At 41.1% G+C, this 22539-nt stretch overlaps 1 protein-coding gene across 2 annotated transcripts; it reads right to left on the minus strand.

Moving 5' to 3' along the window:
- Window positions 1–1990: 1990 nt before the first annotated feature.
- Window positions 1991–22131, minus strand: CDK7 (cyclin dependent kinase 7). 2 transcript variants are annotated; one of them, XM_065661117.1, is made up of 12 exons: window positions 21994–22131; window positions 21601–21660; window positions 19052–19085; window positions 17857–17924; window positions 16885–16953; window positions 15182–15292; window positions 13467–13585; window positions 12876–12975; window positions 11953–12039; window positions 10067–10216; window positions 5366–5513; window positions 1991–2203 (listed from the first exon to the last, which is right to left on the minus strand). In XM_065661117.1, the coding sequence occupies exons 1-12, from the start codon at window positions 22051–22053 to the stop codon at window positions 2178–2180; spliced, it is 1032 nt and encodes a 343-aa protein (XP_065517189.1). In that variant the 5' UTR covers window positions 22054–22131; the 3' UTR covers window positions 1991–2177. The 2 variants fall into 2 exon arrangements, with proteins under 2 accessions (XP_065517189.1, XP_065517190.1); XM_065661118.1 differs by lacking the exon at window positions 21994–22131 and adding an exon at window positions 20846–20910.
- Window positions 22132–22539: the final 408 nt, after the last annotated feature.

Consider the following 22539-nt stretch of genomic DNA (forward strand, 5'->3'; position numbering starts at 1 on the left):
CAGTGATGGCCTCTGAGCTGACCACAGAAAGCCTCTTAGAAAAAATACTTGTGCAGGACCTGTCTGCCTGTGGATTCTGTGGAAGGAAAAGACAGAAACACACACACACACACAACCCCCTAACCTTTTGTTTGAAAGAGTTAAAAGCTGCTAGAAGTAAATAAATACAAGATCTTCTGAATAAATTGTTTGCAAATAGAAAAAACAAACCAAAACAAGCTAAAATTGACACAGACTATATAAGGCTAGTTCAGTGGCATCAAAACTAAGATTTTATTCCAGCTGTGCTTGGGGAAGCTTGAGAATGAGAAATTGGCATTACATAATGAACACAGTTTTGCCAAGTGGAGTTCTCAAGCTAGCAAGAACAAGGCTGCTTCTGCACCTTCCCTGGTGGTGGTGGTGGAACCAGGGGGAACACAGGAGGAGCAAATCTAATTCTCAGCAGGTCCTTGGAAAGATTAGTATTGACAGAAGGCTCTCTTAGGCAGTGTTGTATTTTGGAACCAAAAAGAGGCTGCAGCCGTGCATGTCTTTTCCCCAGCCTCTCACAGTACCAGGTTATCAGCAAAGTATGTGTCAAAACTCAGCCTGCCAAATGTATTTAAAGCTCTCAGTTTAGTTCTCTGAGAAGTTTATGTCTCAACCTAACAGGCTACATCCTAACCTATTCCTGTTTTACCTGGTCATTTTATTACAGCCTTGTAGAAAGGATACCTTACCTCAGAGACACAGCTGACACAGTTGAGTATGAAATACAAGGTGGAACAGAGGAATTCAAAGAAGGCCTAGCTACAGCCTCTTTTGTAACCATCCCTCCCTTTTCCCAGAGAAGCAAATGAGTATTGAAAGGGCACAGGTGAAACCTGCTTTGTGAAGGAATCATTGCATAGGAGCAGATGTAACATTAACAGTCATGCACCAGAAAAAACAGCTGAGTAGGAGTTAAGCAAGCAGTGTACATACAGTACATCAGTAAATCAACTGCAAAGCAACAACTGTATGCTACAGCCCAATCTGGCTCTGAGCCTTCTGTGTCAGAACAAAAAGACTGCAGAGATTACGCAGTGTTGGTACCAGTCAAGAAGTAGGAGACAAGATGAGGCTGTGATAGTTAGCTGTCCTTGTTCTCCATGCCACCACAAGTAATACTAGTATCTGTGAGAAATCTGTTTTTAGACAGACAGCGCCTTCCCTTTCTTGCACTGTTGCCACAATAAATTGGCAAAACTTACTGTGTACTTCCCCGTCTGTATTTGTTATACACTGTGGCAACAAAGTGCAAAAAGAAAACAAATGTTTTTTTTTGTATAAACGCTAACAGTACAATGCATAGAAGTTACTCAAATTCCATTAAGCCTCCAGGTAAGAGACATGGAGTTTACAAAGACAAGTACTAACCTTTCAGAAAGAAAGAGCAGTGACTCATGATAACAAGTTGGTAAGGGCAGGACTACTGTCTTAACCGAAGAGAGAAGGTGTTCAGGTTATGTTCCAGTCTGTGGAACTGTACAGTTTAGACTTTTGCACAAGCACATGCAAGAAGGCTCAAGACAAACCAGCCCCAACTGCTGGGGTTCTGAACAGAAGCCCTACAGCATCCGTACATTCAGGCAGTTGATGTGATAAAAGAGAGATTGTCAATGCTGAAGCATAATTAGCATGATAAAGCTTACAAATTAAACAGTATTTAGATGACCCAAATACTCCTTCTAGAGTTCTGACCTGCCTTCACTTATAAATGATAGATTTTTTCCACAGTATGAAAAATATGTGGGCTGGCAGACAGTCATAGGTACATCAAAGATCCAGGTAAAAAGTGTGTTATTTGTAGTTTTCCTCCATAGGGTATACATCTGTACGTGCTAGCAAGTAATTCAGCATAAAGGTTCTGCAGAAATTAGGCTGTGTAAATCTGTAGCCATCAAGCAGTTTTGACAGCACAAGTCAAAGTAACAAGACATCAAAACCAGAGAAAGGGATCTTCTCGTTTTGTTTAAAACCACTTTTATTAAAAACACAGGGTTAATTAAATGATGGTTTCATCAGGGAAATATTAAACTCACATTTTACATATTGAAATATTACAAAATAACCTTCCGATGGCTACTATAGCTTTCTTTCAATGACTGGGGCTTGGGCCATTTTCCCTTATTTTCATCCATCATCCACAGCAATCAAAAAATCAGCTTTTTTGGTAATCCTGAAAAATTTAAATCACAGTTACCAAAGTAAAGGAATACAGCCCCCTCCTCAAGATTTTAGTATTCATTTGGTACTGTTCCTCAGATGCATCTTCTCTGAGCTGCTTAATACTGTTGGCCGCAGCAGTAGTACATGACAACTTTTCCCAATGAATCGATGGCACGATGCTAGAATCCAAGCTCACTTGAATCAGTATGCATCCTTCAAATGAGTCCCAAATTCTGTAACTGTGTTAACTGCATTTCAGATACATGTAAGTATTTCTCTTTGTTCGTTTAAAAAGCTAGCCAGTTAGTTGTACTTTTAAACCTAAAAAAGGCAAGCTATTCTAAGGCTTAACCCTGCCCCACCACACATAAATTCAATGATTTTTCTTAGGTGCTATCATTATGCAGCAATAAACTGTTGGCAGGAAGTAATAACCCTTTTAGTGTCTGCCTCATTGTTTAATCACATCTTTGTTTAGTATCATCTGTAAGGATGACGAGGGCAGCAGTACTTTTTTGATTCTATTCCAGATCTTGTCCTGTCATTTCTTCATACGCTACTTATTTGTAATGTAGGTAGAATAAACCACAGCTGCCTTCTGGGATGGATATCAAGTTTATTATGAAATAATCCAATAGTTTTTACCTGCCCTATAGGCAGAGGTCTCCTCTAAAATACACTAACGCTAAATCACACCCATGAACTTTAAACGAATGCCCAAACACCACAAATTCTTAACTTTAGATACAATGTTGAGTTTTTTTTCCACAAACCAATATAGAATGGTTCTGAAATTGGACAGGTTCCTTATACTGCATTAACTAAGGAAAAAGTTTAGTGCTGTATCTTTTATGTCTGTTTTGTGAACCTACAACTCTGTAGAAATGCAGATTAACAGGACTAGAAATTGGTGTCCTGGGGAAGCAGTGCTGCTTTCGATTACATGTTTGCCAGAGTGGAGAAGATAGACAATGATGTCATCGTAGCATCAGTGTCTCCACATACGTCACTGATAAGAAATAAGTGGTAGCAATACCTAAAAATGCTGCATGTTTAATACTTTTCACAGGCGGTCATCCATCTAATGACAGTTTCGTCCTGACAATAAACACACTTTCTTGAGAAGTACAGCTGCCGCACATTTGAGTGAACACACCTCACAAGCTACGAAGGCTTGTTCTTGTGGAAAAGCAGCTCTTAACACTGATGGCATGTATCTTTCTCTCCTGGCAGCCAGCCCCTGGTACTGTTTTATAAGAGGGTACCCATCACTAATAAGTTCATCGTGCTAAGTTCCAGAGTGCTACGTCAACAGGGCTAAGGGAAAGAGAATGTACCAGGCAAGATGCAAGCACAGGCCAGCCAAAGAATTTCAGGGAATGCAATTTATTTCTTTGAAATTACCTTTACACATTTCCACTCTTAATGTGAATAAAAATGTGCTGTACTTTGAATTTTATTTAAACAAAGACTGTAGGATATTCTTCCAAAGCAATATTCAGATTTTAACTTCAGAAGATAACACCATGTAAGGATGTCATATGAAATCCAGGGAAGATTTGCTAGCTCTAACACTGGCTCTTCTCCTTCAACATCTGTTGGCAGCAGATGATCTATCTTTGAGATCCTCTGATTCTGTCAGCTCAGCTAAGACAGTTACAGAGTATAATGGAAAATCCACAACACAAACCCCATTGTGTTTCCATTCCCATTATATTGCTTTTTATACTGACACTTAAATGTCTCAAAAAGTAATGCTGACTTCCTAAACGCCTTTGTTGCAGCCAATCTCAAAACTTCTGGCATTTAACGCACAAGTTTGATTTCCTCTTGCTCAAGATGAGACTTTTGGAAAGACATTAAAGCAGTTAGTGTTCTAGCTTGATACATCTCTAGAAACTGCTCACTGTCAAATGCAAGACTTCAAATGGTGAAGTCACAGAATTCAAGGAAGCATTTCTTTCTCGTTCCTATCCTTTAGGTAACAAGCATGTTTTAGGGCTTGTACTCCAAAACAGTGACACAGATCTCCACATGGTCCTTGCAAAAGGACCTAAAAAGCTTAATTTTACTTCTTATGCTATGATAACTCGACGAATTCCAACATGTTGGTTGAATCATGGTACTAGGTAGTACCATGTAGTACATTGTACTACAGCCAGAGTCAACTGCTTAAATTTTTCTTTGAGATTAGAATCTTAAGATAGTGAAGTAATGCATTTTGCTCTTTGACACAGACTGAGAAACAACAAGCACCAAAAAGTAAGTCACACTCTAATTATGTAACTATCTCTCTGAATTTGATAGGAAATGCACTTTCATGGAAGCATCTTCATTCTAAAAATGCATCACTCTGGTATTAAAACAATCTCATACTGCCAACAGCAAAAATGCTAACCTGACAGCTGCTATCTATCTATCTAGATATTCTATCTATCTGTTAAGATGACCAACTCCCAGTTTAAGAACTAGTGTTTGCCATTCTACTAAGAATTCTAGGTAGTTCTAGGTAATTTAGCGGCAAATACAGGTCTTAAGTGCTCAGAGCTTTTCTTGCCATGAATATATGAAGGACATCCTACTGTTAGGGGAGGACTGGAGGCTCCATATAGATGTTAGGTAATAGGCTTGCCTTTTAAAAGAGTCACTGAAATGTGCTTACTTTCCTTAACCAGAGCAGTCTTAACAGTTCACTTGCTTCTTCACTCCTAAGAAAGTGCAAAAATGTCTTCTGAATCCAGTTTACATTCTGCCATTTCCTAGAATAACACGCTCTGTTTCTCTCTCACACCCTCCTTTTTTTTTTTTTTTTTAAAGTGATGTAAAGTTATTTCCACCTCAGTAAGATGTCTCAGGAAAAAAAAAAAAAAAACCACAGGGGTGGGAAACCATAATAGCCTGTGTTTTAATGGGCAGTACCAAACCCCATTACAGAAATTAACAGAATTGGGTATTTCTCCTAACAAATAGATTCCTAAGCATCATAAGAGATACTTTTTTTCATACTAGCTCTGCTAGAACACAGAACTAAGTCCTTCTCACCCTAAAGCATTTATCCTAAATCATTAAAGGGCTTCAGCTGGTGTTGGTGCCGATGGGTGTACTGCATTCAGAATTTTTGTTCTGAAACACCATAGGTATCACATTTTCACTGAGCATGTACCAAGGTTACCTTGATCTACTCCATCTGTTCTTTTTCTTTTTAGATTTGGAAGTGCATTTTGTTGTTCCTTCGCAACTTCTCCAGGGCAATTGGGTCTTGGCAACTGTTTTCCTGCTGTTGGTCCAGGTCGGTTACTGAAATACTTTTGTTTCAATGCCTTAATGATAATAGGAGAAAAATAACAAAGTAGTTAAAGTGTCAGGGCACCATCTACAAAGAGGTTACAATGAAGTAAAGCACTTGCAATTGGGATTTCAAAACTACTTGGATACTATTAAAATAGTAGAAGGCCACCTTGGGGTAAAACAAGATTTTGTGATCTCAGTGACTACCCGCTGCACTTTGATTTGTAAGCCAAGAAATAATTACTTTCAACTAGTATTCAGACATCCTAACAAAACTCTAGACAACACTGCAGGTGGTTTTCTACAAACAGCAAATTTCTAGCTCTGAAGACCTCACATTCTGAATAGACAGATGAGACAAGAGGATAAAGAAGTAGTAATAAAGAAAGATCAGAATATATCCAAAGTCTTGATCTAACCCAGGACCTGGACACCAGCTATTCTGCCAGCTTTTAAGATAGGTTTTTCCCCAAACTTTAACTGTGCTATTTCTCATTGTAAATTCTGAGAAAAACTTAATTTGAATTAGATCATAAGATAAACACAAGTGAGCAGGGTTAATTTCATGTACTGGAACTACAAACCCTATTTTAAAATTTCAAAATTCCAGAGCTTCCATAAATGGTGGTTAAGGAAAACAGGCTAAACTCTTAGTTCATCATTACTTTTGCTAATGTCCACTACATGGCATTCAATGCCAGCTATAAATTAAGCTAATACAGTAAGTGCGGGTTGTTTCCTGCCTTAAACTGTGGTGTTGTCAATAAATATGCTAGACTAGAAAAACAATGTATATTTAATACTCAAGTTACTATCCTACTATATGACCTGTAAAATTACTTCATATGTACAAACTAGTACAGAAATGTCCCAAGCATAGCAGAACTAACTAGCTGGAAATTTATAGTGAAAGTTCCTAAAGATGGTGACAAAAAAAAACAAAACCTGAATGTGCTCCGAAAAAGTCTTCTAGTAAAGAGATACATGCACTAATGTCCTGGATTTGGATCTCCCTTGCTTAACAAGCAGTGAGGGAATCCTGCCCTTCAGGGGCCAACTCTTTCTCTCATGCTTCTCTAACAGTACAAGGTGATGGAATATGGTGTTGGAACTGCCAACTGCTGTATCTTCCTCATAGCAGAATGCAATATTCTGAACAAGAACATTCTGCAAGGTTTTCATTCAAAATCCTTCGTTTCTTCCTATCAAGGAGTAGTGAAATCAAGATCAGTTTCACCTAAGTATAATGGAAAAGGATATTCAGATTATAGTTCTGCTTTAAATCACCACAGAATTTCATGTTAAAAAAGAATCCAAAAAAAGTTTAAATGAAAATGAAAAAGAGACTGGATCACAGAATCCACAGAATCACAGAATCCCAAGGGTTGGAAGGGACCTCAAAAGATCATCTAGTCCAACCCCCCTGCAAGAGCAGGGTAACCTACAGTACATCACACAGGAACTTGTCCAGGCGGGCCTTGAATATCTCCAGTGTAGGAGACTCCACAACCCCCCTGGGCAACCTGTTCCAGTGCTCTGTCACTCTTACAGTAAAGAAGTTCTTCCTGATGTTAACGTGGAACTTCCTATGCTCCAGTTTACACCCATTGCCCCTTGTCCTATCACTGGATATCACTGAAAAAAGCCTAGCTCCATCATCCTGACACCTACCCTTTACATATTTGTAAACATTGATGAGGTCACCCCTCAGTCTCCTCTTCTCCAAGCTAAAGAGACCAAGCTCCCTCAGCCTCTCCTCATAAGGGAGATGTTCCACTCCCTTAATCATCTTTGTGGCTCTGCGCTGGACTCCTTCAAGCAATTCCCTGTCCTTCTTGAACAGAGGGGCCCAGAACTGGACGCAATATTCCAGATGCGGCCTCACCAAGGCTGAGTAGAGGGGGAGGAGAACCTCTCTTGACCTACTAACCACTCCCTTTCTAATGCACCCTAAGATGCCATTTGCCTTCTTGGCCACAAGAGCACATTGCTGGCTCATGGTCATCCTCCTATCCACCAGGACCCCCAGGTCCCTTTCCCCTTCGCTACTTTCCAGCAGGTCAACCCCCAACCTGTATTGGTACATGGGGTTGTTCTTCCCCAGATGCAAGACTCTACACTTGCCCTTGTTAAATTTCATCAAGTTTCTCCCCGCCCAACTCACCAGCCTGTCCAGGTCTCGCTGAATGGCAGCACAGTCCTCTGGTGTGTCAGCCACTCCTCCCAGTTTTGTGTCATCAGCAAACTTGCTGAGGGTGCACTCAGTTCCCTCATCCAGGTCGTTGATGAAAATATTAAACAGCACCGGTCCCAGCACCGACCCCTGAGGAACTCCACTAGTCACAGACCTCCAGCTAGATTCCGCGCCATTGACCACAACTCTCTGCCTTCTTCCTTTCAACCAGTTCTCGATCCACCTCACTACTTGATCGTCAAGCCCACACTTCCTTAGCTTATCTATGAGGATGCTGTGGGAGACAGTATCAAATGCCTTACTGAAATCAAGAAAAACTACATCTACCGCTCTACCATCATCCCTCCACCTAGTCACTTCCTCATAGAAGGCTATAAGGTTGGTCATACATGACTTCCCCCTCATAAAACCATGTTGGCTGTTCTTAATGACCCCCTCATCCTTGATATGCCTAGTGATGGAGTCAAGAATAAGTTGTTCCATCACCTTTCCAGGGATGGAGGTAAGGCTGACCGGTCTATAATTACCCGGGTCCTCCTTCTTGCCCTTCTTATAGATTGGTGTGACCTTTGCCATCCGCCAATCCTCAGGCACCTCGCCCGTTTCCCACGACTTACCAAAGATGATGGAGAGTGGCCTCGCAATGACCTCCGCCAGCTCCCTCAGCACCCGTGGGTGCATTCCATCCGGACCCATCGATTTACAGATGTCCAGATTGCATAGCTGATCCCTAACCCAATCCTCATCTACCAAAGCAAACTCCTCCTTTGTCCTGACTCCTTCTGGGGCTATAGAAATCCGGGGCCCTCGGGGAGAGTCTGCAGGAGTAAAGACAGAGGCAAAGAAGGCATTCAGCACCTCTGCCTTCTTTATATCCTCTGTCTCCAAGGCACCCACTTCGTTCAGCAGTGGGCCTATATTGCCTCTTGTGTTAGTTTTATTTGCTATGTATTTGAAGAAGCCCTTTCTATTGTCTTTAACCCGACTAGCAAGATTGAGTTCCAAGGAGGCCTTAGCTGTCCTAATTGCCTCCCTACATCCTCTAACAACTGTCCTATATTCCTCCCAAGCGGCCAGCCCCTCCTTACATAATCCATAGATTCTCCTTTTCCACTTGAGTTTGCCCAGCAGCTCCTTGTTTAACCACGCCGGTCTCCTAGATCCCTTACTTGATTTCCTACTCATTGGGACGCTCCGATCCTGAGCTTGGAAGAAGCGGTCCTTGAATGCTAACCAACTATCTTGAGCCCCTTTACCGCCTAGTACACTTTCCCATGAGACTTCCCTTAGCAGTTGACTGAAGAGGCCAAAGTTGGCCCTTCGGAAATCCAGAACTGTGGCTTTGCTAGGTATTCTATTCCTCCCACACAGGATCCTAAACTCCACCATCTCATGGTCACTGCAGCCAAGGCTGCCATTGACCGTCACCACTTCGACCAAACCCTCCTTGTTGGCGAGTACTAAATCTAGCAGCGCTGCTCTCCTAGTTGGTACGTCCACCATTTGCATTAAGAAATTATCATCAATGCACTCGAGGAACCTCCTAGACTGTGAATGACTGGCTGTGTGAGTCTTCCAGCAAATATCGGGGTAGTTAAAGTCCCCCACGACGACTAAGGCATGTAGTCGCGAGGCTACTTCCAGTTGCCTGTAGAAAGCCTCATCAACTCCTTCGTCCTGATCAGGAGGTCTATAATAGACCCCCACAACTGTATCACCCGTGCCAGTCTGTCCCTTAATTCATACCCACAGACATTCCACTTGCTCCTCATCCAACCCCGGACAGAACTCAATACATTCTAGTTGCTCTCTCACGTAAAGAGCAACTCCACCACCTCGCTTCGCTGACCTATCTTTCCTAAAAAGGACATAGCCATCCATGACCACATTCCAGTCATGTGAACTGTCCCACCATGTCTCTGTAATTCCCACTAGATCATAACCTTTAGCCCGCACACAGACTTCTAACTCCTCCTGTTTATTCCCCATGCTGCGTGCATTGGTGTACAGGCATTTCAGGGAGCGAGTCCTAGTACCTATGAAGTAAGGATGAAAACCTTTCAAACCCAGGGAACAAGACATGCTATGTTAACACTAAAGTTTCAAGCTTTAGGTGGCTGAATTCTGAATGTCAGATATTAAGACTGTCTGAATGCCACGATTCATACAAATTTTGGTCGTCTACCTTTGCCATATACTGGAACAGGGATGGTCAGTTAGCATTATTCAGGCCTGTCAGCGGTCTTTCTATGGAAATATGTTTCTAGTATTTCACAGACAAAGCTATATGACATTACATTTCAAACCTGGCTTACTAGCTTCAAAGTACATTTATATTCAATATTAATGGTATGTTAACAAACATTAGGATATAATGCAAATGTACTATACCTGAGTAGCTGTAAGCCTTGTGCAAGGATTAAATGTGAATAAGCCTTGCAGAAGATCAAGCAAATCGTCACCAGCTGCACTGAAGATGTGGTGAAGGGGCATTCCAGGAAAAGACTTGAATGTGATATAATCTGGAAGACTTGTCATCCCCTAGAAAGGTGTAAAAAATAGAACATATATTTTTCAAGTTAGCACAGAGAACTGCTGTCTTTCATCAGAAACAATCTATCTTTCAAAACACCTTGCTAATTCTTGGTCAATGAAATAAAACTAATTTAAGAACAGTATGTTCTGAAGCCTTTTTAAAAAAAAAAAAAAAAATAAAAAATAAGTAACTGTTAAAACTGTTTCACCCATTCCCTTTCTAAGGGCTTTCCTTTCCCTGCTTTAGTGGTGAGCAGTCCAACAGGAAAGGTGCAGACAAATGATGTAAAACTTTTTTTTTTTTGGTGAACTGACATGGTAGAAGAGATAAGATTCACAAAAGAGCAGTGTGCATTTTCTTCAAATTAATAGTACACTGTCTTCCTCCTCAAAGTTAGCTGATCATCAAAAGCATTTTGAAAGGCACAACCGAAACTTTTTATCTGGGGAGTGGGGAGAGAGAAAGAAAATAGGCCAAGCAGGTAGCAGCAGATGAACTGAATGCTTTTTTTCTCCTGTAAGTATGAAATCAATCCCATTGTATTCAAATTCTATCATAAAAAGTTACCGTGTAGCAGACAATTATCCAAACATAATATTTTAATATTTTAAATATTTTAAATCTCTAGTCACCACACTTCATTAAGCTTACCCAAGCAAAATACAATATTAGCACTGAAGTGGAAAATGTGTTCAATTACAATCCTGACAATAAAGCTTTCAACTCTTGAAAGGCATGGGTTTGCAAATTAATTTGAGAATGCATCATCTCTGTCATGCTAGTATCTCCTGTTTTCTCCTTTCTCCACCTGTATCTTAACTCTTCCTCTTCAAAGCAAGCAGAACTGTCACTGCAAAAATCTTCATGCCTTTCATTTAGAATCCCAATGCAGTAACAGAATTGTGTTGGGCTACAAATGCCTTACACAGTATTTCTCCATACGGCTATAGCTCCATTTGGTGATTGCTTAGTACAGCATTCAAGCACCATTTATGCAAAGGAAAAGTGGCATAGAGAAGGAGCAGAGGTGGGATAGGATGACTTGTTAAAGTCCAGAGGGTGCTTCCACAACTCAATTACAAAAAAGGACGGTCTGATCAGGGAGCTCTGGAGCCCCTGTGCCCATCGGCTGGTCCAAGCTGCCCATCTGAGGAAGCCATGCCCGGCTTCCTGTCAGTCTGCCTAATAACCATGGTTAGGTTAGGTCATTGTGTGCCCTGACACTATGTGTGACCTGGTATTACTGAATTTATTGTCATCTCAGAGATAGCTGTACTACTAGTTTGTGCTGGTTTCAGTACCATTACTCTGAGATAACTGTTTTCCCTAAAGCTGTTGGTCTGGCCAAATCTCTAACTTATCTAGGCCAAACTAAGACCCTAAAAATTGTTCTTACTTCTGAAAGCGATTAAGGGCTTTCAGGTTAAAGCAGACTAATTAACCTAGCATCTCAAAAACATAAAACAGCAACAATAATTTCATACCAATATCGATGGGAAACTGTGGATAAATACAGAAAGGTAACCAAGAAGTTCCATTACTGTTGCTTAATGCTAACAACGCTGCTATACTGACCAAAGATTTACTAAGAGAGACAGTAAATCTTAGCTGCTTATCCTACTTTGTGAGATTAGGCAGCTGCATTCTGAAAATCTGCTTGAGTATTCTGGTACACTCCCTAATTTTGAAAGCTAAAACAGAGAGTTATCAAGTTACCAGTCTGATAAACAAAAGAACTTACAGGCCACAGGTCCTCTGTTGGAGTGCCTAGTGTTTCAAATATCTTTGTTAGCTGGTCAAGATCAGAGTCTCCAGGTAAAAAGGGAACCTAGGAGAAGGCAACAACATTTGATCGAATTAATTTCTGAATTTTAGTTCTAGAGAAAAACTGTGAGCTATGCCTCATAACTGCAGGGCAAAACATCTTTGTTTATCAGCTGCCCACAAAGATACACAATACTTGAGGGTTTCTAATGATGTCCAAATAGATTCTGAAGGTTTCTTGCAACCCAGGTTTGACAGCGCTGACTTGATAGCAGAAAGCTAACTGTAAATTAAACCACCAGCATATTTATGTAAAATAACTAAACACAGGAAAGGTTTTACATCTCATTTGCCGGTTTAGAGTTGATTGGTCACAGTGATCTTTCCATAATCTGCTCCCTGAAGTAAGGTTTTATATATAATCAAAATATTTAAAGTGAATTGCAGCTAGATTACACAAGCAGCGGTAAGACTGATGGAATGAGGGAGAGTAGTGACCCACTAGGACAGAAGCTGCCTGATCAGTGTCATACCCCATTTAAACTAAGCAGAGGACAGAAAAGGGGCTACTTGCCCAGTTCAACTTGTAGCTTGCACATCAGGTACTCAATGCCAAGAAAAAAGGGACTTTGTAGCCAAAGCAAAATTATGAGCAATTATAGGCAGTAATGAACACAGACTTACAAAGACTGTGATGCTTATGGAACCTTAGTCTATTCCAAACCTTCACTTTTCTTACTGCTACCAAGTTTTTGGAAGCTTTTTTCTCCCTCCTTTTCTTCCTTTGCAAAATCGCCTAACTGCCTTTGCCTGCTGCTGCTGACAGGAGAGAGGAAGCCCCCACACAAAGTTGTAATGCACTGAAGAGCAAATCCATAATGCTTACATTTTAAGACTTACCCTAAGAAGCAGTTCAGCTAAAATACAACCAACAGCCCACGTATCGACACCAACGCCATACATTCTAGCACCAAACAATAGTTCTGGGGCTCGGTACCACCTGAAAAGAAAACATGTTTTGGAGAAAACTCACAAAAGGGAATCCTTTGCATATTTTGCAGACCTGCTTTTTAAAGCATATCTTAAATAAGCATGCCATAAACATGAATAAATATTTTAATCAGGTCAAGCTTTTGCCTTGTAATAGGCAATATGAATAGCTACAAAAACAAGATTCTAAGTGTTAAGAGTAACAAAAAGTAACAGCTGTCTTGCTCTGAAAACCAGGCTCACAGGCAAATATATATTATTTCCAGGTTTCAAAAGAGTATCACACACCAGAACAACCCCATGGACGCACACTCCAGCAGTTCTTACGGAGACTTTGCTAAACAATGTTTTCTTATGTTTCTTTGGGATGCTCTTGCCACTACAGCCACATCACATAAGCTGGATACCAAACTTTCAAGATGTTGATTTGGCATAGCACATTTCAAGAGACACTGCAAAACAGCTACACAATCACTATGTAATTAAAAAATAGTGTCTTACCTTGTTACTACCTGGTGTGTATAGACTCTGTTTGGGCTTCCGAAAGATTTTGCCAAGCCAAAATCAGCCAATTTTAAAACTCCATTTTCATCTAACAACAAATTATTTGGTTTAAGATCCTGTCAGTAAAGAAAGCAAGAATGACTTTTGTCGGTGCTGATAAAAAACAGGCGTATAATGAACCTCCTGCCAAGTGTGCTATCACAGTATTTTAATATACAGGCTTCTGATTCTAATGTAAGTCTACATTATGAAGAAAAAAAACTCTAAAAAAACACCCACCAACCCTTGAAATCAAGTATTTAATCATACACAAAAAACGCAGTGAAACACATTGTCCTGGGTTCAGTGGTAGCAGTGATTTTTCTCCTTAGTAGCTGGTGCAGTTTCTGACTTCCAGCCTGGGAACAGCGCTGATAACAGGGATGTTTTTAGTTGCTGCTCAGTAATGTTTACTCTGACCAAGAACTTCCTGGGTCTCATGTTCTGCCAGGGAGAAGGGGAAGTTGGGAGGAAGCAGCGACTGGACACCTGACCCAGACTAATCAAAGAGGTATTCCATGCCACAGCATGTCATGCCCAGTATATAAAGTGGGGGCAGTTACCCGGAAGGGCTAGATCTCAGGCTAGGCTGCGTGGTTCTGAGTTACCAGCTGGACTTAAATCAGGACACGCACCCATTTGAATATTATCATATCTAAGCTGCAGAACTGTCAGAAATTTTTTAAAAAAACAAGACAAACCACAACAGAACAATGTCTCCTAATAGGTTCAAGCTTTGCTTGAAGTAACAGCAGTTCTATCTTGACTGCATAGTTGCCAAATGTATAATGGAAAGACCTTACAAGTATTTCAATTAACTGTAGGAATCATGGAAGTGATACAATTTAATACAGTAATAGTGTCCTGTGGGTTGACCTCTGGCTAGCAAAGACACACCCACACGCCATTCTGATTTCTTCTCTCGCCTCTGCCCCCACAGGATAGGGCAGAGAACATAAGCAGCAAAAGTGAGAAAACCCTGAGAGCAATATTATGGCAGTTTAAGAGGTAAAGAAGAGAGGAAAAAAACCAACAAGGCAACCAATCAACGCAACAGAAATTATTCACCACCTTCCATGGCAGACAGTACCCAGGCAGTCTATAAACAACAGCCACCATGGAAACCTCAACACCCCCTTCTTCCTCTAGCCCAGTCTTTATTGCTGAGCACAGTGCTGCATGGCATGCAGTGCCCCTCTGCCCAGCTTGGGGGGTAAGCCATCCCAGCTCTGTCCCCTCCCCGGTTCTTGCAGATCCCCAGCCTCCTTGCTGAAAAGCAAGGAAGCCCTGGCAGCACCCAAGCACTGCTCAGCTATAGACAAACATTAGTGTGTTACCAGAACTGTTTCAAGCACAAATAAAAAAAACCCAAACAAACAACACACACTGCATGTCTTACAGGCTGTTTTGAAAGTTCAGTCCATCCCAGCCAGACCCAATTCAGTGCTCACCAAAGTCACATTTAACTTGAGGCACTTCTACGTAAATATCTAAATAACCACATCAATAATTCTTACACTTCTGGTACTGCTACCATCTCTCCAGCTAGCATGCACACCTAGGGACTAACAGTGTCCAGACTTCAAAACTATCTTCATTAGACTTCAGACTCAAGTTCCATCAAATGTGACCTTTGTTTCAGCATTCAAGCTGCCAATTTAGTACATGCTTACCCTGTGTAGAATCCAGTGCTGATGCAAATATTCTAATCCTTGAAGGGTCATCAGCATATATGCCTTGATATGCGACTGTGTCAACACAATACTAGTATCCTTTATAATAACCTGTAAAGTGTCAGATTGATAGTAAGGCTTACCATGCAAGATTAACTTACTACCATTCTTCGAAATCAAAAGTTATTTCACCCTTTAAGATCAAATTTAAATTGGCAATCACATATATTCTACCATTCTCACTTTTTTTTTTTTTTCCAGGAAAATGTCTATTCTGGAGATCAGAAATTGAAATGGGGAGTCCAGACATCCTACATGAACTCTGCATAACAGGCAAATGAGAAAATGGGGGGGAAATGCAAGTATATTATTTTATCTCAGCTCCAGTTTGATACCCAGGCTTTACAACACAAAGATACATACACACAAATTATAAATGTGTTAGTGAAGTTGAAATTATGTTCTCACTTATTCCTTCTTTCTTTATGCAACCTACCTATCTGGTCTTTGTGAATGCAATGGTTTCCTCTTCTATTTCCAAGAAGATAGGAAGTATGATCACTTTACTGTATTTAATGAATTGCTTATGTTTTCTACATTCTTTGCTTTTTCAACATGAAAATTCTATTTAAACATCCTGTTTGAAAGTATTTTCTATATTACGCCCCAATGTGCTTGTTAATATTACAGTCCAGGTCAGTAATAGCATTTCCTAAGTTTTAAGTTGTTTGAGCCTTATAGAAATAGCTAAGACTACACAAATTTTCATGTATGCAGCACATGCCCAATCACAACAGGCTACAGTCCAAAAGGTGGCCTGAGTGATACCACAATATAGTTAAATGCTCCAAATACCATTATGTAGTACAGAAGTATTTTATTCCTCTTTGTTCACTATTATCTTCTTCAGCTCTAAATGTTGCATAGCCACTAAGTCAACAGAATGAATCCTCTAAAAACTCTACTCATTAACTTCTATTAGCAAAAAAATGATCTAACCTTTTCAGTCTTGCATTCATCTGGCTTTCAGCTATCCTGTCAATGTTTTCATTTAACATTTTAAATGCAATCCCTAGTTCTTAACAGCATGTGTAATAATCCTGCTTAACGACTACATTAATTTCAGTCCAGAGTAGGTATAATGTGTGCATATACAGATCTGACATGAACTGCTATCTAGGACAGTTTTCCAAAACAAAAAATCTTGCCTCATGCTATCTCATATAAAGACTTCCACAAAACCTAACTGACTTAAGGCCTTGGAGAATGAAGATACTGACTTGCAAGTACTTAGCATCATTACGTTTTTGAGAATGGATCAGGTGCATGTGACTTTAGCACCAGCTCATCACTTGGTACACTTTAGTTTTGCACTTATTTGACCATGTTTGATGATATTATGCTTAGCAGTTGCACTCTGAGAGCATGAGCTATGGCTTCAGGTACTACAAAACTAACATAGTAAACAATCTGTTTCCTGAAGATCATGCTGACAAATATTTAAAAGTAAAGTTTGCATTAATCAGCTGAGAACTCACAAAAATTGTGAAATTGTTCAAACTACTTTTAAGACACAATCTTAACCAACTGGCAATGTAAGTCACCTTTCTCATACGGGCAAATGTAATCTTATTGAAACAGTATTAAAAAAGAAAAAAACAAACACTTGAAGATATGTAAATAAAAGTCATTAAAAATCTTACCTCTAGATCCGTTTCCATAAAATCAAATACCAAGCTAATATTGGACTTGTGTCCAAATGCGTCTTGAAGCTGTAAAACCAAATACATTACGATGAAGCTACTCTTTTGTACTTCCAGTTTTCTAAATTTCTACACCATTGTAGTCTGCATGTGGATTTTCAGCTTGCTGAACTGGTTTAAATTTTTCAACTTGCAATACAAAAATTCTTACTCAGTTTAGCTTCTTAATTCAGTCTCACATTATTAAAAAAAAGAAAAATTTTCACTGTGTCAGCTACAACAGGTAATCTAACCTTGTCCTCTCCCCAAACTTTGCTGTTCTACAGAACTCCCACCCTTTCGTGAGACCAGACTAAGTTTTCCTATGGATTCAGCTCTGTGTATCTGTTTCCTGTAAGCATGCAGTACTTAGAAATTTTGAAGTATCTTTAGCTCCAGCTATCTGCAGCTGGAAGTCAACCAAAATTCAACTGAAAAGGTACAGGTTTTCCTCTTCCAACAGAGGTCTGAGATACCAGCACGAAAACCTAATAAGCCACATGAATCCCACTTTACCACTGCTTATGAAAGCCTGCTTTAGGCTGTCACCAGTTCCATATGAAGCAAACAATTGGCTAAATTCAGCACTGTCCTCACCTGTAATTCCCTCAAGAGAGATGCAAAATCAGGTAATCTAAATTTCCAGAATTCTCACCACCATTAATATTCACACATCCCCATGCTAAAAAGTAATAGGATTTCAAAGCAAACTACTTTGTGTTTGTTACTGAAACAGTTGGGTTTTGGTTTTGTTTTTTTTTTTTTTTTTTTTTTGCTGTAACAATTGGTTTATTGCCCATTTTGGGGTAGAAAAAAATAGCTCAAACAAAATTAAGTATCATGTCCATGACCCAACTAATTCTAAATTTCAGTCTGAGTCTGTACCAAAAGTATTTGAGGACTGATTCTAGAAGCAGCATTCATTTTACTTACACCAATAATATTCGGATGACTTAGCTCCTGTAACAATTTTATCTCCCTGAGGGCTGTTCTGTTGATTCCTACATCGAAGAAAAAAAAAAAAAAAAAAAAAGGAAAAGGAAGAAAAAGCCCCGAAGATGAGAGACTGAGAGACAGAACAAAATTTAAAACTTTGGATTAGCTCCAAAGAAATCTCCCACTCTGTTAATCATGGATGATTTAGTACTGCAACATAACTTTCACACCACTCAACAATTTGTTAAACAACAAATATTGCCATAGGTTTTCATTTCTGCAGAATAAAAGTGAATGTACACTTTCTTCAACAGCAAATAAATTCTACACCACAGTAACCTGATTTAGATTATGAAGCAACATGTCCCCCCTTTGGCAAAGAGGGAAGTTCTAGCAAAAGCCTGGGGGTAGGGGGGCAGGGAAGAGAAAAATCACAACTCTCTGGCAGCCTGCTCAGCTGTGAGGACTATGGGATCGGTGCTCAGTTTCTCTTAAACATTATCCCCTTCAAATAGAATCAGAGAATTCAGTACAAAGATTCTTCACTGGGAAGTTGGTAACCTAATACGTGAAGAATGGCAGCCTACACATATACAAGATTCTAATGCACCACACAGGCTGTGAAAGAAGACCAGGATTATTGGTTTTTTTACTTGCTATATCCATGCCTAAAGGCATATGGCTAGTCAGAGCAAATGATCAAAGAACACTACTCTATAGACCTAATTCCTCAACAGAAAACAAACCCATACAAAGACAAGAGTTATAAGATTGTTTTTATCAACTTTTGTCTCACCAAAATCACAAAAATAGAGCAAAGGAAACACCTGAAAACAGCAATAAATACTCCCACCCACCTTAAAATATTTAAGACAGAGACATGCATCAATACAAAAAGGTATTCTAAACTCAGTGCTGTAAAGATTATTATTCTATGCTACATATTCCTGTTTGTGTTCATCTTAAATTGAGAAAGCTAAGTGGTTATATACTCATATTTAGACATCTACCATGCATGCAGATAGCTCTGCTGCTTTTTTCTGTCCCTGCAGTTTGGGAATCAAACTGCTACTAAGCCTTATGTACCAGCTGAGCTCATTTTCCTCAGCCAAGTTGAGGTGCAACAAATTAAAAGGTACCAATTTACAACAACAAAGCAAATAAAGTAGCAAGAATTTGGTTTATTACTCACCATCTTTAGCTTCTGATCTATGTCCCAGTTTAATCTGAAAAGAAATGTTTTGTATTATATAAGGTTCAGCCATCTGTCCCAAAGGTAGCGAGCACATTCTTTAGCATTGCTCTTCTAGGACACAGTGAGTTTCAGTACCATGAAGCACTTTACCAGCTAGGGTTGGTTTTGTTTTTTTTTTTTTAAACCTTTAAAATTAACTGTCTCTACAGCATTAGTTTTTAAAAAAGCTTAAGAGTAGACATGATGGAGCTGAAAACAGACATAATGCAAACTGGCTGCACAAAATGCCCTGTAGCCACAAAGCTTTATTATAGTATTAATGTGCTTCTCCCTAGGGAAAAATGAGAGTGAAGTAATTGACAGCTGTCTTAGAATGACTGTCATAAAATCAGCATACTCTGTAAATGGGAGCTGGCTTAAAGTCCTATCTCACTCATCTACTATCCTGAAATTTTCAAGTCTAGAACCCTACCATTGATATTTCCAGATTATAAAAGAAAACAAGAATGCTTTAAGCAACATGTGGTCAGTAGCAGCCATACAGGTAAAGTATTATAATGCTAAAAGGGATTAGTGTATCAAACAAAATTACCTACTATTGATACTGTTTGACTTGCTCAGTAAAGCAGGCTCTTTAACTAACCAAAGCACTGTAATGTACATTTTTTCATCCCCTGCAAAGCACTAGAGCTAATCACCTGGTTTTAATACAAAACCTTCTTGCAATCTCTTAGAATCATAGAATAGTTAGTGTTGGAAAGGACCTTAAGATCATCTAGCTCAAACTCCCATGCCATCTTCAGATGGTATGGACTGAAATTGGAACAAGATGTTAATATTTTCCATTGGAACTGTTAAATCGTGTAAATGTGTGAACAACCAAGCAAAATAAGCAGTTTGACATCTGATCTACTGTAAGCAAGGCCCTCAAAATGTAACCACACTGCTGGAATAGGATGCAACCATACTGTAAAATGGACTCTTTGTCCATATGAAACAACTGCAACAAATGTCGAAACTAGTCCAAGGAGCTTATTTAATCAGAACAGAAACTGCACATGCTTAAGCTAAAAGGTAACTAAAGGATAAGTGATGAAGAAGGAAAGACCACCAGAGGAAGTAAATGACCACCAAGAGGGACTAAAGTTCCAGTAATAAGTCAACAGATGACAGCAGAAACCATGAAATAACAAACTTCATGCATACGTAACCAGTGCTTGGAATGGCGGGGGGGGACATGCTAATTAATTCTTGAAAAGTTTATGCATATGTATTAAGTAAGAAAATATAAACTATGTACTGACAACTATTACTCGGGAGCACTTATGGAGGAGAATTCCCAGGGCTACCCCAGCGCCACTAATAAAGAAGACCTGCTCAACAGTATCCCGTGCTGTTAAGTCACTTTGTTTCAAAACACTTTATGACAACATAGGTTTTCAGCATTTGTATTCAAATAGGTATATTAAAAGATCACTTTTGTCAAAAGAAAACCCTACCATAAACTTAATCAGGGGTAACATTTCTGCACTGAAGGAAATCAGGGACAGAAGGAGGCAAGATTGTGGGGGGGGGTGGAGCAAACTGACACACTATTAAGGACTAACAAAGTCTGAAGTTTGGAAATGTGTGTGGTTTGTTGTTTTGGGGATTTTTTTGTTGTTGGTTTGGTTGGCTATTGTTGGGTTTATTTTATTTTATTTTTAGAAATCAAATAAATAACCGAACTTTCAAGTTGCAAACCAGGTTACTGTTCAGAAACACAAGACACAGATGTTGAAGACAGGTTACCTATATCATTTGAACAAAACACTCCAGGAACAAGAATACATGTTCTCCCATTATCAGTCAAATTGCTAAAAAAAATTTAAATAAATCATTAGGCAAACCAAAAGCAACCAGACACTTGATCATTGTCATAGTTTAAGCCCGGCTGGTAACCCAGAACCATACAGCCACTCGCTCACTCCCTCCAGTTCTTCCCCCTCCCTCTCCCAGAGGAATGGGGAGAAGAATAGAAAGAATATAAATCCAACAGGCTGAGATAAGAACAGTCCGGTAACTAAGGTATAACACAAACCACTGCTGCTACCACCAATAATAATAAGGGAAACAACAAGGGGAGATAATATAAAACTAAAAGGAGAAAGAAAGAAAACAATAAACACAAGGGATGCACAACACAACTGCTCATGACCCACTGCCCGATACCCATCCCAACCCCAGCAGCAGTCTGGGCCTCCCAGGTGACTCCCCCCAGTTTATATACTGGGCATGACGGGCTGTGGTATGGCTAGTTTGTGTCAGGAGTCCTGTCTCTGCCTCCTGCCGGTTTCTTGTGCCCCTCCTTACTGGCGGAGCATGAGCCTGAAAAACCCCTATCCGAATAAGCACTGCTTGGCAACAACTAAAACATTGGTGCGTTACCAGCATTGTTCTCAGACTGAACTCGAAAATACAGCACTGCACCAGCTACTAAGGATAAAAATACCCGTTACAACCGAGCCCAGGACAATCGCACAACGGGAGAAAACTCCGACACTCACCTTTTTAATTGCCACGATTCGGTCGGTGCTCTTGTCCTTCGCTTTATAGACGGTGGCAAACTGAGAGGAGAGAGAAGCCAGCGTCACAACCGGGCAGGCGAGCCGGCAGCCGCGCGGCCTCCGCCGCAGAGCTGCTGGCGCCTTCCCTCAGCACGCGGTCACGGAACTCTGCGGGGCTCGCTGCCAGGTGACAACCCGCCCCTCCAGCCGCCTCGTCTCCCCCCACATCCCCACCGCCGCCCTACACACGCGGCACCCCCAGCCTCACAGCGGGGCCGCCTCATGCGGAAGGCGAGCCGCGGCTCGGACTGCCGGCAGCCGACCAGCCCCGGTCGCTGCCGCCCGGCCGTGCCGTGCCGTGTCGCGCCGTGTCGCGCCGCAGAGGCCACTCACCTGCCCTTCTCCCAGGAAGTTCAACTTCTCGTACCGCCTGGCGCGCGCGCGCACGTCCATGGCGACGGCGGCGTCGCCGAGCGGACCTTTAACTCTGACCGCTTCCGGCCCGCCGGACCTGCCCGTCCCGGCGACGACCGCCCCAAGCCCCGCCCCCGCGGCGCGCTTAAGCAGGGGATGCCACCGCACTGCCGGAAGTGGGCTCCCGGGCCCGCCTTCCCCACGGGCGCAGAGGGACGGCACAGCACCCGGGGACGGAGGAGTAACGAGCGGCGCGCTGCACGCCCTAACCGCGCCGAGCGCGCACAGCGTCCTCTGGAGGGGGCACCAACCCCCGCTGCGCCGGAGCACCCCGGTTTCACTGTGCTCCCAACCCCAGGCCTCATGCTGGGTCACTGCCGAGGGCGGCAGCAATGGCACAGCCACCCCTCAGAACACTGCAACGTTCCCTCCCTGCTCCCAGAGTCGCTCGTGATGAGACCTGCCAATCTTTTGACGCAGCAAAATAGAATACCTTACGGCAAGGTGCTTGGTGCCAGCCAGCAT

Source organism: Lathamus discolor, chromosome Z (assembly GCF_037157495.1).
Source record: "Lathamus discolor isolate bLatDis1 chromosome Z, bLatDis1.hap1, whole genome shotgun sequence".
NCBI lineage: Eukaryota > Metazoa > Chordata > Aves > Psittaciformes > Psittacidae > Lathamus > Lathamus discolor.

What these genes read in the sequence shown, in the direction of transcription:
- CDK7 (XM_065661117.1), bottom strand. Translation starts at nt 22,053, where the DNA reads ATGGACGTGCGCGCGCGCGCCAGGCGGTACGAGAAGTTGAACTTCCTG. An exon ending in TAGATCAGAAGCTAAAGATG is followed by an intron (nt 17,925 to 19,051) that starts GTGAGTAATAAA and finishes TCTTCGATGTAG; the next exon opens with GAATCAACAGAACAGCCCTC. An exon ending in CAACAGAGGACCTGTGGCCT is followed by an intron (nt 10,217 to 11,952) that starts GTAAGTTCTTTT and finishes ACACCTTTCTAG; the next exon opens with GGGATGACAAGTCTTCCAGA.